Raw genomic sequence first — 18,965 nt, 5'->3', positions numbered from 1 at the left:
CCTTTGACACTACTTCCCACAGCACTCTTCTGGAGAAACTGGCTACTCATGGCTTGGACAGGCACACTGCTTGCTGGTTAAGAAACTGGCTGGATGATTGGGTCCAGAGAGTGGTGACGAATGGAGTTAAATCCACTAAGTGGCCGGTCACTCGTGGTGCTCCCCAGGGCTCACTACTGAGGCTGGTCCTGTTTAATGTCTTTATCAATGATCTGGACAAGGAGATTGAGTGCATCCTCAGTCTGCAGATTACAACAAGCTGGGCAGAAGTGTCAACCTGCTGGAGTGTAGGAAAGCTCTGCAGAGGGATCTGGACAGGCTGGATTGATGTACCATGGCCAGCAGTGTGAGGTTCAATAAGGGAAAGTGCCAGGTCTTGCACTTGTGTCACAAAAAACCCTGCAGCACTACAGGCTGGGAGAAGAGTGGCCAAAAAGCAACCCAGAGGAAAAGGATCCAAGGGTGCTGCTTGAGATGGCTGTGCATGAGACAGACTGTGCCCAGGTGGCCAAGAATGGCATCCTGACTTGTCCTCCTGGACTGAGCACTGTTGAGGCCACACCTTGAGTATTGTGTACTGTTCTGGGGCCCTCACTAAAAGGAAAACATTGAGATGCTGGAGTATATCCAAAGAAGGGCAGTGAAGCTGGTGAAAGGTCTGGAGAGGACTGAGGGAGCTGGGGCTGTTTACTCTGGAGAAAAGGAGGCTCAGAGGGACCTCATCACTCTCTACAACCACCAGAAAGCAGGTTGTAGCAGTCAGTCTTTTCTCCCAAAACAGGACAAGAGAAAACATCCTCAAGTTGAGCAACTGGAGTTCAGGATTGGATCTTAGGAAAATTTTTTTCAGTGAAAGGGTTGTCAAGCATTGGAACAGGGTAGCCAGGGAAGTGGTTGAGTTACCTGTGTTGAAGTATTTGAAGGATGCATAAGACATGGGTGACATTTTGGGAAAGGGTTTAATGGTGGACTTGGCAGTGATGAGGTAACAGCTGGACTCAGTGGTCTTAGACAACTTTTCTAATTATACACAGTTTATTTTCTTCTATTTAATATCACCCAAGGTCTTCTAACTGGTGTGTTTTACACTATAGTCACAGCATTTGTGACACATTAATGTACAAGAATAAAAAATGACATTAATTTCATACCTTTTCAATTTGTTCAGGTTGTAGTAATTCACTTGGATCACTAAGATTTGGCCGAAATGCTTCAGGCTCCAGGTCTGTTTTGATATTTGTTGCCTGTTTTGAATTGATATCTTCTCTTGTTGTTATCTACAAAAAGAATAGCAAGAAAATAAGTATTTGCCAGCCTATTGACAGGAAAAGGTAAACTTCACAGGTTTAAAATCATGCAGTTATCAATTACACAAGTCCTTCGAAAGTTTAGAAATCCAACAGATTTGATCTGACCGAGATTTCCACCGTTTCCAATAGCAAGCTGGTACACAACTATGTAACAATAACTTACATAGACACCTACACAGAAGAAAGCTACAGCTTTATGCTAAAACAACAAACAGTTCTCATACACAGCTGAAGGGCTTCAAATGCCTTTCAGAAGATACTTTAAAAAGTTCTTGCATTTTAATACTGACATAGCATGCTAAGTGTAATTAAAAAAAAAAAAAACAGGAAGAAAAGGAATTAAAACTTCAACATTGACATTTCTCAGTAGTTTCTGAATCAATAGTCTTTTAGAATACTTAAGAAATTTTTCAGATATGCAGTAGACATCTGGGAAGACTGCTGTCATATATTTTGAGCAAACCATCTGACTGGAGCCTTAGGAGTAGTGCTGCTCCATAAGCTGATCTGCTGGAGTACTTATGGGAATCAAAGAAGAAAGAATTGAGAGGGCGGGGAGCGGAAAGCAGCAATAATACTTCAGTTGCATAGAGAGCACTGAGGTCTGGCAAAGATGCACTATTCAGAAGGGTCCTGCAGTAGTTTAAAATACTTGACTTACATATCTACCCTGCTGAGTGTAGATGGCAGATGCCACAAAATCCCTCATCAGATGTAGCTCACAACAGCTTCTTACCCCAGTCAACATTCACTGGCACTTTCAAGTTAAAGTGCCATGTCTTGATAACTAGAATAGCTGCGATCCAAACAGATTTCCATCTATAAATCCAGCTGCAGGGATATTTAAAACTTGCTAGGGGATAGTAAAATCTGACAAAGGAGTAGGACAAAGTGAGGAAGTTAGTAAGATAAGCCACTGCAGCAAGACTTATTAAAACGTTGAGAGATTTGCTAAAGAAAAAAGAAATCTCAACAAGATTAAGTGCATCTGAATAATTTATCAGCCTAAACCAAGTTTCACTGAAAGCCAGACTGTCCAAATTAAAACCTGAATCCTGAAAATTTCAAGAAAATATCTGCCAAATCCAGTTTGCCACATCCCTCCTACTCTAAACATACAGGACACAACTGCACTATTTCACAATATCACCATGGTAAGCTTTGCCAACCTTTTGTGAACTTGCTTAGTTAATTAAAAAAAAAAGCCAAATCAAAGAAAACTCTGAAATACAGATAGGAATATTTAAACAAATACAGCCACCTGAGCCAAAAAGAAGGACACTCCTTTCTTCCCCCTCAAGAACTATGAAAAAAGTTCCTATCACAAACCCTTATTATTTAAAAATAGCCTTATAAAGTCAACATATCAAAGTATATTCATACAGTAACTCAATCACAGTATTAATTCTAAACCCAAGAAAAGGTGTGCTTAAATTGAGTATAAAGCAACAAAAAAGCTCAAGCCTTCCTTTTCTCAATGGAAAGTAACAAGAACTTCCAACATGGACTATACACTAATTTCCGTATCACAACACAAAATATGCAATTATCCATATAGCTTCATGTACAAGATGACCTGCACGCTGCTTTACAGAGTGCTATCTCTAAAATGTTATTTTATAGTCCAAATATTTTCCACCTTAAATGCCTTTCATCCATCATAATACTGCTTCAGCTCCAGAGAAGTTCAGCATTGTTCAACTGTAGAGCAGAAAGCTTCTTCCCTTTGTTATTCTTTAATTCTGATTAAAGACCACTGTGCAAAACATGAATAATTTGGATTCAAGTGGTGTGGGGAACTGAGTTTTTTGGTTTAGAGTTTTCATGGATTGGGGTATTTTTTCAGTTGGATTTTTTTCCATTATTATTATTATTTTATTTACTACTATTATTATTTATTACAGTAAAGCAGTTTTCTTCTAGGAAGAACGCTGCTTTGTAGAAGCAGTCAAAGAGCATCTGTTCAAAACAATCTGAGAGAAAGCACTCTAGCTGCAAAATTTGCAGATTTATTTCCCACCAAAGTTGGACAGAGCAGACTGACCTATAGTAAGATTCCAGGGGCTTCCAAGATTGGTAAATGTCACACAGTCTATACCACATTTGAGACCACAACTCAAATGGCCTCAGAGCAGAGAGTTTATAGGCTGTAACCCACCACATCAGATTTTTCTAGTCAGCCTAAACTTTGAGTTTGGGCATACCAGGTGAAAGGTATTTGGAAAGAGCTCCGACACTTCCAGAATATTAATACACGGATTCTCCGCCACCACTTGCCAAAAACAGAATAGTTCTGTTCTCAAGTGGGAACAATATTTTTTTTTTTTTTTTTTTTTGCAAGATTTCTGACTTTCCTATAACAGGGCAGCTTTTGGGTTCAAGGTTCATGCTCATTATTGATCTATGTAATTGTACTACTTACAAAACATTTTAAAGCAATTAATTACTGATTATTAAACAAATAGAAATAAAAAAGCTATGAAAATGTTTTCTTATGTGTAATTACCTAATAGGTAAAAAAAGCCAAGATCAAAGAAATAAAAAAAACAGAATAAAACATTTTAAATTTTCAGCAGCCAAGTAGTAGAGAAAAACAAATACTCAATGCTTCTAAGGAAATCTAAGCTATGCTTTCCATCGGTAAGGCATGTATGTGCACAGCAGCTAACAATTTTATAACACTCAAAAAACTATGAAACACCTAAAGAGAATGCAAATATCAGTTTCAATCCATATCCAGAGACCTCCAAAAATCCAAACTGTTTTCAAAGTACTGTTTTGTGCGTATGTGTATGACCTTTGCCATGTTGAACTGCCTTAGTTACCTGCTTTTATAATGGGAAAAATACTTACCTATTTCACAGAAGTTGTGAAGCTTCATACTTGCCATGTACTGTGAGATTCTTGGTGAAAGATTCCTATATAAAATTAAACACCCGTGCAACAAGGTTTTGGATTCTTCACCTGTTTTGCATTCTTTTTAGGGAAGCTTCTAACACAACACACCAGTCTAAAGTAGAAGTTAAAACACAACACTGCAAGTCAAGCAGTACTGAGAACAAATTGTCAAATTCTAACAGAAAATTCCTGTGTGAAAAATGTGGAAGTAGTAATTCCATCATAAAATTACTGATTCCATCATAGAATTGCACAGTTAAACACATCCAAAACAAAGGAATTTTCTGCTGGATCCTTGTAGTGCTGTAGACAAGACAAACCCACTGAGTGCAGGACTTGCCCTGATCCAAGACACTACAAAGAAAGATGTTTTAGTATCTGGAGACGGGGTTTAAACTACTGAAGAGGGCACCTGGAGACGTCTGCAGAGTGTGCGCAGTTCTTCGCTATTTAGAGCATCGATCCTGCGGTGATACTCAGCCACTGACACTACCTGAATATGGAGACAGGAAGACAATAATTCCACTGACAGTTGAAGAAAAGTAAAAAGGTATGAAAGAAAAAACTGGAGGAGAGTAATGAAGGGAAAATGCGCAATGACAACAAACAAACAAGAAGGGCCAAGAGATGTTTGTTTCTGCAAGGACAATGCACATGTAGGTGATTTTAGACATATGAGTAAACACAGCAAGATTACAAAATAAACACTGAGGGCACTAGCAGTCAGATATCTCACTGATCTAGGATGAATACAGAACTGATATAGGAGTGCAAAAAGTTTCCAGTATCAGGATGCTAAATTAAAAGTCAATCTGAGTTGCATGCCTTAATCCAAACTCTTCAGCCCAAGGTCCTCTCAAACATTCTTTACACCCAGATTAATGAATCCTGTGAACCTGGTTTGCTTTCCTAAATGAAGACTAGAAGCAAATCTCAGGCTTCTCAGTAAGCTCTACCTCTTGTGTCTGGCAGCAAAGATACAGTTATAGACAATGTAGCAGGACTACAGTTTAATAACACCCCAATACCACCCAAATAAAGACAATATCTTTACCCTGGACTTTCTATTCCCCTCCAAAGCTTCAGGAGTTGCTCATCTGTCAACACATTCACTTCAAATGGCATCTCCACTTTGGCAGGAGGTGTATGGCCAGAAAGTCTTTAGTCAGAAAGCTCTAGAACATGCTGCTCTGGTGCAACAAGCTGGCTAAAGGACTACAACAGTCATTTTGATGTAACTAGAGCAAATAATGTGATTTTGAGAAAAACTCAAAATCATCATTGATATGAAAGCATCTTAAAACAGCTGGTGGAGAGATCAAATGGATGTCCCATGTAGTAAGAGCATATTAAAAACTTCTAGAGCCTACCACAGTGCAAAGGAAGACAACCACAAGTCCAGCAGCTCCCCATCTACCTGTCCCTACTACAAGGAGTTTGGCCAGATACTCGCCACTGTCCTGAGTACAGAGCCCACAGTCATGCATGACTGGCTCTTGAGCAGCGATGGTTCACTCTACCCCATGCAACTGCAAGGCAAGCAAAAAGGAATACTTGTGACATCCAGCTTTATTACTGAGTAATTCGTAATTACTAGCACTCAATTTATTCCATTATTTTTCTATTGTTGCCTTAAAATATATCAAGAATATTGTTGTAAATTGTATTGGCTTGTGCATTCTCAGAGTCAAATAGCTATATGTAAAGTTTTAACAGTATTACACTCAAACATGTAAGTGATAGTGTAGTTTTATCCTTTTATTTGCTATGACACTTCTTTGCAAATTTACACTGTTCACACCAGCAACTTTCAAACATAATCTCGAAAAGCAGTAATGTGAGGACCCTTTTGCCTTACTGCTTCTTTAAGCTACACCATACTACATGTGAGGTAGTAGGTAACTTATAATACACCATAGATGTCTGGTTACTTAAGGAGATTCTTGAGAAAAGAAATCTCAAAATCTCTGACACCATTATAAAATTTTTTCACATGGTGGAAATGTAGACAGTTTTATGGGCAATGCCATCTTGCCTTCAACCTCTCAAATACATACTGTCATCATCCTCCATCTGTGAATTGCTTATCAGCTTTTTAACTCAGCGATTGACCTTTTCATATGCCATGGAGTTGCCTTATTTTTCTTCCTTGAGAGAAACATGACTACCTATCCAAGTATGTACAATATAATAGCTTCTTGGCATGCTGAACCTGTTGCACACTGTCACATTCCATTTGTTTTGAGAACAAAAGCCTGCATAATAACAGACTGTTGGTATGCTATGATAAACATCATAAATAGCATGTCATAGAATGTCAAACCACCCACAGGAAAATTAAAGGAAAAGAGGCCACCCTTTCACACCCAGTGCTTATTTTAAGTATACATTCCATACTAAGCATATAGTACGTACTAAGTATACAATCCATACTAAGTTCCCTGAATAAACCATAAGACACTGTCTCAAGTTTATCCACTCATCACTGAACCAGGCTTCAAGAGAGTAAGTTAAGATACATCAACCCTTCAAATGCAGCACTGGGACTTCTGTTATAATGCTGTTGGGGTTTGACACTGGCTAGAAGCCAGGCACCCACAAAAACCCCATTTATTCATTCTCATCTGCTATCATTGAGCAGAGGAGGGGGGAAAGAAAAACAAACCAAAAGTCTAATGAGGTGAGGTTAAGGATTAGGAGAAAAACACTTTAAGGCAAAACAGGTTCAAAACTTAAACAGTATAAAGAAAATTTATTACCAACAGAATTAAAAGAGGATAATGAGAACTAAAATAAACCTTTAGAACACCTTTCCTCCCCAGTCCCTCTCTCTTTTGCACCAACTGCACAAGGAGACAAAAACATGGGGTTTTGGTCAGTCTTTCACTTCCTAAAGATCTTTCTTCGTTATGCTTAAGGAAAGGAGTTTCTTTCTTCTGCTGTGCTGTGGGATCCTTCCCATGGGAGATAGTTCTCTGCAACCTTTTCCAATGTGGTTTTAACTTTCACAAATAGCAGCCCCATCTGACCTGCTGTAACATGAGTCCCTCCCACGAAGGGTGCAGTCTTCCCAAAACTGCACATCATGGGTCATTTTAGTTCATGGGGTTTAGTCTTTTAAGGAGAAGCTGTCTAGTTTGGAAATTCTCTCTTTCTCTGGAAGCAAGGGTCCTTGCTCTCTGTTTGAGTTCCTCACTAGATTACAGCTTTTCAGTATCCATGCGCTCCAGCATTGAGTGCTTTTCCTCACGGGCTGCACGTGGATCTCTGCATCCCCCCATGCACTTCATGAATTACAGGGAAACAATTTGTTGTATTATAGTCCTCACCACAGCTTATAGAAAAATCTCAGCTCTGACTCCTGGTGCACCTCCTCCCTTCTCCTTTTTTTCACTGACCTCGATGTTGGTTGTCCTCACCTGTCCTCACTTCTCCCTCTTCTCTGACTCAGAAGAAAATTGTTGTCCATAGGTACTATTGTTCTCAAGTTCTATCAATTGAAAAGTTCTTATAGAGCTTCGCTGGGCTGACAAGGTTGATCTTGTCTGTGCTCCATGTTGGGGAATTGTTTGCCATGTTTTCCTTGCTGGCCACATGGTCCCCAGTGGCCCCAAGAAGGCCCCAGCGGCCACACTGGGATCGCCCCTGGCAGCCGCCTCACCACCCCTCGGGAGAAGAAAGATAACTTCCCGCAGTTTTTCTCCTTTCTTAAATATGTCATCACAGAGGCATTACCAACTTCTCTAATTGGGCTAGTAACCTGCCCATCATCAGAGCCTTCAGTGATTGGCTCTGTGCTGGACATAGCAGAAGTTTCGAGCAGCTTTTCTCCTGCCCACCAAAAGACTAGACTGCTTTTAAACTAACACAAATGCCTATGGTTTAGGCCAACATGCTTTATTCCTGCTTTGCAGTGGACAAGACTATGTACTTCTTCATTAAATGAGCTACAGAATCTCAAAGTCACCTTATGTGTAAGCTTACTAGCAACTACCTTCAACTTCATTCAGGAATTGAGATACATCTTGCAAACAGACAGCACTTTTTCCCTGCCAGGCTCAAGAGCACTGTTTTGAAATGTTAATAGTAACATTGGAAGTTTATTCTTCTTTATAACCTGGTTTAATTCACAGTCTGCTTATGCTATTTCCTCTTCCATCAGAATTTCTTCATGCTCCTTCCTTGTAGTTCTACTAATCTTCTAGTCTACTTCACCAAGCTAAATAAACCAGTGTTTTCTTCCCTCTCCTGCCCCCATCACCTGTATGTCTTCCTATCATTCCCAGACCTACTTCTACCTCATTCTACTTTGAACTTTGATTCTCAGATGCAGAACTTAGTCTTTCATATAGTATAAGAAATACCTAGAAAGCAAGACATTTCATTGATAAAAGGTAGATGCAGATTCATATTCAGCACACTGGATTGTAGTTTTCAGTACAAAAATGCTTCTTAGTAATAAAATTCTTCCATTAAAGTAATTAAGTAAAGGTCTACCAATATGACTTTGCTATGTGCTTTATTTACTATGCTATCTTTACTATGACATATCAGCTTCTGGTTTCCTTGATAACCAAGCTAATTTTTGAGGATGAGGAAGTGTTCCTGAAGGACGCTGTATTCTCTCTCTAGTTGTTTTCTGCTTTAAAAAGAAGGAAGAGAGAAAAACAGCTGAACTTCTTATGGTTAATCTGGGCACTGGTTGGAATAGAGCAAAACAATGTGTATAGCCTGAATCGTTAGTGTGCTTCAGGGTGAAAAGGGTTCTGCTTTGGGACTTGAAACTGTCTATTGCCAATGATACAACACTGGGAGGAGCTGTTGACTCCCTCAAAGGCAGGGAGGCCCTGCAGAGAGACCTCGACAAATCAAAGGACTGGATAATGATGAACCACCTGAAGTTCAACAAGGGACAGTGCTGGATTCTGCACCTGGGATGCAGCAACCCAGCACAGACAGACTGGGGAATGAGATGCTGCAAAGCAGTGACATGGAAAGAGACCTGGGGGTCCTGGATGATGGAAAGCTGGATATGAATCAGCAGTGCCCTGGCAGGCAGGAGGGCCAAGTGTGTCCTAAGGGGCATCAGGCACAGCATCGCCAGCCAGGCAAGGGAGAGGATTGTCACACTCTGCTCTGGGGGTGCACCTCAAGTCCTGGAGGTAGTTTTGGGCACCACAACATAAGAAAAGTTTAAAGCTCTTAGAGAATGCACGATGAACAGCAACAAAGATGGCAAAGGGCTTTGACAGCAAGCCATATGAGGAGTGGCTGAGGTCACTTGGTCTGCTCAGGCTGGAGGAGACTGAGGGGAGATCTCACTGCAGACTGCAGCTTCCTCGTGGGGGGAAGAGGAGGGGCAGACACTGATCTCTTCTCTGCAGTGATCAGCAACAGGAACTGTGGGAATGGCCTGAAGCTGCGTCAGAAGAGATTTAGTTTGGATATCAGAGGGTGTTTGGGCACTGGAACAGCTCCCCAAGGAACTGGTCACAGCACCAAGCCTGACAGAGTTCAAGAACTGTTTGGACAATGCTTTCAGGCACAGGGTGTGACTTTTGGGGATGGTGCTGTGCAGGGCCAGAAGTTGTGATGCCACCTGGATTTTTACCTTTTTTCTTTTGTATATTTTCTGTGTTTTTTGAACATATACTTGTAGCTCTGTAGTCTGTTATCGTAGCTTCACTTCAGTATTTTCCTAAGCAGAAAGACAAAACAAATTCCAGGACCCCTATGCTATCTTGGTTCTCCTTAGAAACCAAGGTTGAAACCAGCTCTTCAAGACAGTTTTATAAACAAAGCCTAGTCCTCATCTGAAAGGGGGAGGATTTATAAGGTGCTAGGGCTGGGGAGGATTACTTCACTGGGCATGCTGCTAATTGGGGAGCTCTTGTCAGATATGCTAATTTGCAGAATCTATAGAAGTTGTACACATGCCACGCAGTGGTGCATCTTCAGTGTTTTCCACCTGACAAACTGTGCACCTAAGGATCCTTATATAAAGGTACCCCCTTTTTATCAGCCTAACTGTGTCTGGCTCATATTTCTAGGACCAGAAAAAAACGCAGCAGTTGGACTTGATCCTTGTGGGCCCTTTCCAACTCAGCTTATTCTGTGATTCTGTGATTCCAAGTTTGAAAAGACATGGAATATATCTTTAGAGATCTAATACTACCTGCTGTATTCACATTGGCAGCATTGATGAAAAACCATGGGATGAATATGACTCATGGTATGACTCTTTCAAGTTTGACTCTCTACACCATGTATATGCGAGTTAAGCACTTAGCACAACACCCAACAGCTTTAATATTTAATGCAGTAAGTCGAGGGTTTGCATACCAATGATTCAAACAATCAAGAAGCCAAGGATTCTCCTTTCGGAGAAATTCAGGTTTCTAAACTTTTTCTGAAACCATGTCAAAAGTACCTAACTTTTACAAGTTATGCTGGTCACTTGCAGTGAATGAAACTGAAGACAAAATTCCAGATATGGAACATTTTTTGTCCTTCAGGAACACATATGAAAATGCAGTTAAAATTGTTCAATGTATGATCAGCCCCTTCAGCCCCTGGTCGTATCATCCTGCTACAGACAAGATGTTAAAAAAAGCTTTTTACACCAGTGAGGGATTCCTCAGTTTATCAAAGTCACAAGTGACACACCCCACTAATGCCTCTTTGCTAACAAGGAGGTGGTTTAATTGCTGCCCTCAAAACAAACACAGCTAAACTGTCAGAGCAAACAAGTAGCTGAAACTGTCTCCATCGAGAGAAAGGGAGGGTCTTATCAGAGCTGAAGAGTGCTTCTGAAAGATAAGAACAGATAAAGCTTAACAGTATAAATGGCTCTCTTAACAACTCTGAACATGACATTAAAAAAAACAAGTATTAAGAAAGAAAACAAGCTGAACCATTTTACTTTGAATCTTAATACACAGGTGTAAAATCAGACGAACTGTAAACTTTATGAATATTAATTCTTCGAGATTCAAAAACATTCCAGGATATTTAACTGAAGGAAAAGAAAGCCAATGTAGTTTTATTAGGCCACTACAAAGTTACTTCAAAATACCTTCCAATAAAAAGGTGCCTATGTGAACTGAAAGCTGCTATGAGTATTTTAAGAGAAAACACTAAGTTTATTTTTCAGACAAATTTAGTTTCCTCCCAAAAATATTAGAAGGATGGAAAGAAGACAATGTGCTCCAGCACATCAAATATGATTATTTGGGATATATTGATTACATCACAATAATGCATTAATTCATGGGGTTTACCACAACACATAAACACTTGTGAGGTATCATTTGAAAAAATCCCAAACCTTAAGACTAACTTAATTTGATTCATTGGTAAGCATGTGGCTATCTATTTTCTATTTTGTGTGGTTTTCAGTCAATTCAGCTCCCTGTCACTCTACTGGTGACAAGGAAGGGAAGGCATGACAGCTGGCCATTTTATGCAGAGAAGGACCATAGAATGACAGTAGTTCTCTGGTTTGGCTGGCAGCACGGTTCTTTCTCTAATATTTTTAAAGCTGTCCCTCTCCAAATGTACACCAGGGTGTTTTCCAGGGCAGGGACAGAAATGCTGAGAAGTTCACATGACAGCAGCATTCTCCCTGTGACCAGTATTGTCCCCAGAGCTTTGCAGGATGAGCTGTTAAGTATCTGCCTCAAAGTGCTCTAAGCCTACAGCAACTGTACCAAGCTGTAATTAACATATACTGAAGATAAACAGAAGTATCTGCAATAACCAGAATAAATGAACTTGAATGCAGTCAAACCCTGAAGCACACAAAGTGTTATATCAAGTCTGTAGACCTTAATAACAAGCTATTTTTTTCAAGATATGAGAAAACACTCATATGAGAGATATGATAATGCCAGCAAGATAACTAAATTTAACATGCAAAACATTAAACAGTTTAGGATGTTTGTGCAAAGAGCTAAGGTTTAAGAAAATTACTTTCTTAAAGAGGCAGGCCAGAAAACTTTACTCATTTTGTCCAAACAAAAAAAGATCTGTAGCAACACAACCAAAAAAACCCAGCTCCCTTGCAAAACTATTTAAGGAAGTTTCAGCACTAGCAAGCAGAGAAGCCAGAGAGAGGTTCAGCTGCTGAAACCACAGCATCTGGTGCTTGAGCTCAAGCTGCCACTCCAGGAAAAGGCAGACTGAGCAAGGGTACACCTCAGTTCTGATACTGCCCTGCAAAGATCCTCTCAGGTGTGACAAGAAAGCATTACACAGGCTTAGAAGTAACTGAATCATAGCCCAGTATGAAAAAGTTTGTCTCTTACTTTAAGCAGAAAAAAGGTCTATTAGGATCAATTTCAGATTCCATAGGTCATTAAAAGCACACAGGAAAAATGTAAGCCTTTACTACTCATTTGATTTCTTTCAACTTATAATCAACCTTTTCGAAAATTCCTCTGCTACTCTGACTGCATTTGTCAAAGTAGACTAATATTTCACAATTATTAAAAATGTAAATAATATAACACCCAATAATTCAGTGGAAGAACTATAATCATAGACTAGTTCAGGTTGGAACAGACCTTACAGATCACATAGCTCCAACCTCCCCGACATGGGCAGGGAATCTTCTGCTACACCAGATTAGTCAAAGCCCCACCCAGCCTGGCCTCGAAGACTTCCAGGGGTGGGAATTCCACAAATTCTCTGGGCAACCTATTCCAGTGCCTCACAACCCTCAGAGTAAAGAATTTCTTTGTAGTATGTAATCTAGACCTTTCCTCCTTCAGATTAAGGTCCTATCCCCCCTCCAGCTCTCTTACAAGAGAGCCCCTGTAGGCTCTGGAAGAAATGCCATAATAAGGTGTCCCCAGAGCCTCCTCTCCTCCAGGCTGAACAGCCCCAACTCTCTCAGCTTGTCTTCATAGCAGAGGTGTCCAGCTGATATCAAAACACAGCTCTTGGATCAATTTAGTGGCCCTCCTCTGGACCTGTTCCAAGAGGCCCACATGGGAACATCCAGTCATGGCATGATGTATAAACCCCCAAATTACCTAGGACAACAAGTATGGCAAATATCTGTCACCAAGGAAAGGTTCTAGGCTTAGCGATCTGTGTAAGAAAGTACTGGATTCCACTCTGGTTTTTTATTACTAAAAATATATCATTAGTTCATTCTATGACTCTAAAAAATTACTATGGAAAGCTGATTTTAAAAATATTTCAGTAGTATTACTGAATTGATGCAACCTTGCAATTCTGACATCCACAGAGAAGTACTAAGTCCTCATCTTTCACATGTAAGCCCCTATTATTATACCTTCATAATAGCCAAAGGAATACAGGCATTAGCTTACCAAATAAAGTTAACCAATAACTCAAAACGTCAGAAGTTGTGCAAGTCTCAATTCAAGTTACTAAAACTATTTGCATGCTAATAACTTGAGAATATAAAAGCCAAAGATCAGTTTTCATTGGTTTTGTCCCCTTCGGCTATGCAGCCTATCCAAGCTGTGCAAAGCACAGACATGCATTCCCAAAGAAGGCAATCCATCTTTTGTTCTCTTGCATTGTCTGATGTCTTTTGTCTGAAATGCTTTGATAGGAAGAATCATTGCCTGCATTTTTGACATTCTAGAAACTTACTGGCATCTCTTGTACTGCTGTAAAATAAAGAGACAGAGTAAATACCAAACATTTACTAAAACATGGGAGGCTGACATTACTGGCTTTTTAAAGGGGGTGTATAATGCACCAGTTGGTCACCAAAATTTTGATTTCTTATCCTGGGAAAGTACCAAACACCTTCAATTCTCAGCCCAAATTAACTGTATCATCAAGAAAGTAACAAAGGCCTTTCAGTTAAATAATCTAGGGCAAGTTAGTTGCTTCAAGTTAGCATTTTTGTTTTATTGTATCACTTCATTTAGTCCAGCAACTGTTATTTCATGTCAGATGAGTTATCATCCAAATTCAGAACAACCACTAAAGAGAGATTTAGTCAGAAACCTGTACACTTTATATGCTGCCACTATCCTTAATATTCTTTCCACTGTCTTGCTTAACAAATAATTATACCAATATGCCTTTTTTCCTTTCTGTAGAAATATTACACTTACACATTAGGTTTATGAACATTCATTGAAGAAAAAACCCAACTTCAAGAATAGAGCTTTTCTTATCCACATAGCAACATTTTAAAAATATCCTCATATGTAGATACTTCTGTACCCTCTTTTTCCAGTTTGACTTTTTACATGTTAAAATAACCTGTTCTCTACCTCTCTCACAGCAAAGTTGATCCTTATTCTCACAGAGTCTTCTTCAGTTCAAACCGTCCTTAAAAGCTGATAAGTATTGTTTTTATAACACAGCTGGACTCTGGCTGAAGTTCAGTATTGGTCCTAAGGGAAACAATTACAACAAGGGATACTACTACTTTTTAAAATATCTGTGCAAGTTATACCTATTTAACTATGTATATAGATATATGTTAAAAAACACATTCTTGGTAAACTAAACTTCAGATACTTTTTACACTGCTACAGGGTATGCTAAAATAACATTTCAATTAATTTAGATATTATATCTCCATTCTATTCCACCACCACAGAGGAAAGTTAAGAGCCTATTACTTCAAAACTGTGTTGTTAGGAACACACATTTTACAGAATCATTTGCTGCAACAAGTCAATTTCATATTTTGCAAGTATCCTGGCTACAAATAAAGATAAAAACAATACATAAAAGATAAAGAATAAAACCCTATTAATAAATAAAAAATAAAACCCCAATTCAACAGCACATTGAAAGAAGTACGCTTCAAAACCCAGTGATGTGTAATTCTTAAGAAGACGACAGTAAAAAGCCTGTCACAAGGAGAGTCTAAATGAAAACTATCTTCCAAATTTACCAGTGAGTAAAAGCACAAACAAGTATATTGTCAGGATCATTTCTTCCCTATCTCAAGATATCATTGTTCTGCAAGTCTCACTGAAAATCTTTTCCTTTAGATACTACTACGTATTAAATAGTACTACAAAGTCTGTTTGGGGAAAACAACACTGAAAAAATTCTATTCCCTTTCATAAATCTAATAAACTGCAAAACCAATGTTATTGGTCCCTCCTTTTCATTATAAATGTGAGAATGGGAGTACAGCAGACTCATGTCCATGAATTTAGAAGTATTATCAGACCTTCATATGGTTGACTGGCTTCTGAGAAGGTAATGGTAAGTCAGGAAATTTCCACTTCTCTAATTATATGCCCATGCAAAACTCCTGTTCCCGGTATTTAGCTATAAAGCACATTTTTTTGGTGAAGAAATGCATTACTCCAAGGGAAACGAAAGGAAAGGAAAAAAAGCTGGTGGGAAAGGAAAGGAAAAAAATCCCACCTTAAAACTGCTGAACCCCTTAATGCTCAAAGTAGTTTCTCTTATCTAATGCCAAAGGAATACCAGTAATTAGATTATGTTCCAAAGATAATGAAAATTTTTGACTCCTGTTCACACATTCAAAATTTAAACTTACAGAAACTGCCTCTGCACCACAACATTTAAAGACTGCAATAACAGACATGAACATACTACACTGAAAATTACCAGAGTGCATTTATGATTAACTGGCTGGTGCTTTCTTCCCTTCTTCCCATACCAGAGACGAGACATTTCCCTTCTAAAAATAAAATGAGACTAAAAAAAGAAATGAAACAAAAAACATGGTTCAAGGCTGTTTGAAAGCATTCTCTGTACCTGCTGTCAGCTCCAGGCACAGGGAGAGCCCCACGACGCTGTGACAGGATAGTTTGCTGGACGCTCACATTTGACTGACAAGGCAGGGAACAAATGAGCGAGTGTTCAGCAAGGGGATGTATCGCAAATGATGACGATACACAAGGAGGGAGGTTTCCTGCGCTCAAGTGTGGTTGCAGAGCACTAGTTTGTTAAAAAGGGGAAAATATTTAAAGATACAGAACTGTTATTAATATAAGATACGGAATTGTTTGTACACAATACTGGGAAGCACAAAAATAATCCCCAAGAACTGTGTGCAATATTCTGTTACAACATAATTGTTCATAAACAATTTCTAATGGTAAAATGTCTGCATTCAATATTAAACTAATAGTTTGTCTTCCTTATGCTGACAACTGTATATAAACCCTATCAGTCATTTCTTAGAGTCCAGAAGAGTGGTCAGTGAAGATTTAAAATATTATTTAAAAAAAAAAAAAAAAAAAAAGGGTTTTAAAGCATTCAGAAACTGTTAGGCTTGAAGCCTTTTCAGTTTGTAAGCTACAAGAAGAAAATTAATTCTTTTGTCTGTAACCTAAATTTGCTATATGGGTTAAATACTAGTCCCAGCAAGAAAGTATTTTTGGAATCATGATTTTTGTTTTTCCCCTTAAGAAAGGTTGTTTATTTAAACAGAAATGTGCAACAGTAAAAAGCATGACAACCCTTCAAGAATTTCTCTGTAGTAGCACTTGCAGTCTTTCTACCCCACACCCAAAATGAAACTTCGCCTTTCCCCCATCCAACATCCCCCAAAACAAACAACAACCATCAAAAAAATCTCCACATCACCCATGCTTCAAGTTCTGTGCAGAAATATTAAATAGGCCAGGTCAGCAACACAACAACATTAAATCATTGCTCACTCAGGCTGTTGCACTGTGATCTAAAAGCCAAGATGTCCAAGCAGAGAAAACCAGGACCAAAACTTGTATTTTACTGCCAACTTTATAATGGAACACCTCGGCTTGCACTAGTGTATAATATTCTTTTTGATAAAATGTTTTTATTTTTAGTAAAACCTTTTCTGGGAGCTGGCATCTCTAAAAGTAAATTTGTTCTAACTTATCAGAACTATTAAGGTGGGAAGTAAAAACATTTTTATTACTGAAGCTGGGATTTAGGAAATTCAAATATGTAATAATACACTACATATATAGCCAAATGGTGTACAATTCCAATAATAAGCCATATGCCTATTTATGTGCTTGAGGTTAATTGTTGGGTTTTATTTTCAAATAGTAAGTGAACTAATACTGAGGGTTAAAACAAGAATGAAAACCAGAAACCCTTAAAACTGTTTCAAATGAGAATTACCATCAATACAAAAATATAATACAAGCTACAGACATCACCCCCTTCTCTGCCAAGTCTGGGCAATCTTAAAGGAATGGAGAATATGCAGAAAAAATATTTCAGACTTTCTCTGGAAAGGAAACCTTTAAAGCAGAAAGCAAAAGCTAGCAATACAACTAACTCTTCCACAGCCTATTTTATCAGTCATCTATTCCCTGCCCTTCAGAAAAATAAAAATTCCTCCCTAACACTAGCTAACATGTTGTTTCTCCAAAGCTGGGAAAGGAAGAAAAGAATCTGATGAACTGAATTGTTTTTTGTCCTGCAACATTTAATCTTAAACAATTCTAACAATTTGTTTATAAGTTTCAAGCTTCTCTTTAAAAAAAATGGCTTTTCCCAGAGCTTCCCAAAAGGATTTTGAAAACTTGCTCAAAAGAAAAGAGAGCAATAAAATTGTTAGATCTGATTACTCACTTTTTCACTTAATTCCAGCTGCAAAGTTTAATGGGAATGATTGCACAAGTAACTTTATGAGACCTCCTGACAGTCTGTTTTGCTGCTCAGTCCTGCAGCAGCAGCCACCCCCATGAGCTGGCAGCTGCCCTCAGCTGGGAGCATCTGCTGCAGGGGGAGGGCAGGAGAACCTGAGCAGCACCAAGAAACAGCACACTAGGAAAGTGGCAAAACTTGTCACTTGTGACAGATCTCAACCCCAGCCACAGAAAGAAGCCCACATGAGAAATCTGACCCCAGTAGCACCACTTGGTGAAAGATTAATAAACTGTCCTTTTATTTTTTCATGCATTTGGGGATTACAGTATCTGTTAACTGGAATCAGAATCTCGTATCTTGCTGCAATTAACATAGGCCTTGCCACCACTGTTCTTAATAAAAGATTCTAGTGAGGAGCACCAGCTCAGATCTGACACCCATGCAGAACAGCAGCAAACACATCAGAGCATCCACCTATTTCTTACATAGACAATAGAGCAACAGAAAATGTATCTAACTACACTGAATGCTAATCTTGTTATTGTCATTGTTAATTCATAACCAAGATACAGATCTCTATACAGTCAATGTGCATAGTCCTTTTCTGTAATTGTACCTCCCAATGTTGTTTCTTCTAATAAACTAACCGGTCTCAAAAAAATACTTAAGTAGCAGCAGCAAAAAAGGAGAGTGAGAACAAATAAAGATACAACTTATGGAATGTCTTATTTCCACTCCAAACCAATTACCTGGTTTACACCTTTTGCCATACCAGATTTCAGGTTATCAGCTGACAAGATTTCATAACACTGAAACAGGGTAGTAAGCATAGCAACCTCAACTTCAGAAGGAAGGCTGGACACTGGATGTGGAAGAAGGTTTTTGCAGCTGGATAAGATGGAACTATTTTGTTTCACTTAGTCACTAACAGTGTCCTGATACCACAGAAACAGAAAAGTCGTGACACTGAATTCTACAATCCTTACATTTAATAATCATGCTTTTTGAGTGAGGTTACATTAAGAAAAAATATACTTCCTGTGCTCCAACCCCCTTAAGAGACAGAGGTTAGCCCAGAACAGTAACAGGACAGGCTGGAGGGGCATAATTACTCAGTTTATTTGCAATTTGCTGTTGATTCCACATGAGTAAGTGTCAAGTTCAGGAGCAATGAAGTTAGAATGCAGT

The 18,965-nt window shown here is 38.9% G+C and overlaps 1 protein-coding gene across 10 annotated transcripts in view; it reads right to left on the bottom strand.

Annotated features, from left to right (window-relative positions):
- Positions 1-18,965, bottom strand: part of OXR1 (oxidation resistance 1) — a 274,281-nt gene that overhangs the window by 10,217 nt on the left and 245,099 nt on the right. For 6 of the 10 annotated variants that reach the window (XM_042036050.1, XM_042036054.1, XM_042036047.1 and 3 more), the window contains 2 exons: positions 4,621-4,701; positions 1,152-1,277 (listed from right to left, as the gene is read on the bottom strand). In XM_042036050.1, coding sequence (XP_041891984.1) covers positions 1,152-1,277; positions 4,621-4,701 — 207 coding nt within the window. Of the gene's footprint in view, positions 1-1,151; positions 1,278-4,620; positions 4,702-15,794; positions 15,876-18,965 lie in introns of those variants that run through there. The other 4 variants (XM_042036048.1, XM_042036057.1, XM_042036055.1 and 1 more) reach the window with 3 other exon arrangements.

This window comes from Corvus kubaryi, unplaced genomic scaffold (genome assembly GCF_017639235.1).
Source record: "Corvus kubaryi isolate FWS band 111438036 unplaced genomic scaffold, C.kubaryi_AGA036_p1.0 37385, whole genome shotgun sequence".
NCBI classification, from domain to species: domain Eukaryota; kingdom Metazoa; phylum Chordata; class Aves; order Passeriformes; family Corvidae; genus Corvus; species Corvus kubaryi.
The sequence above is the reverse complement of the archived record's forward strand: the minus strand, read 5'-3'. Positions and strand labels throughout refer to the sequence as shown.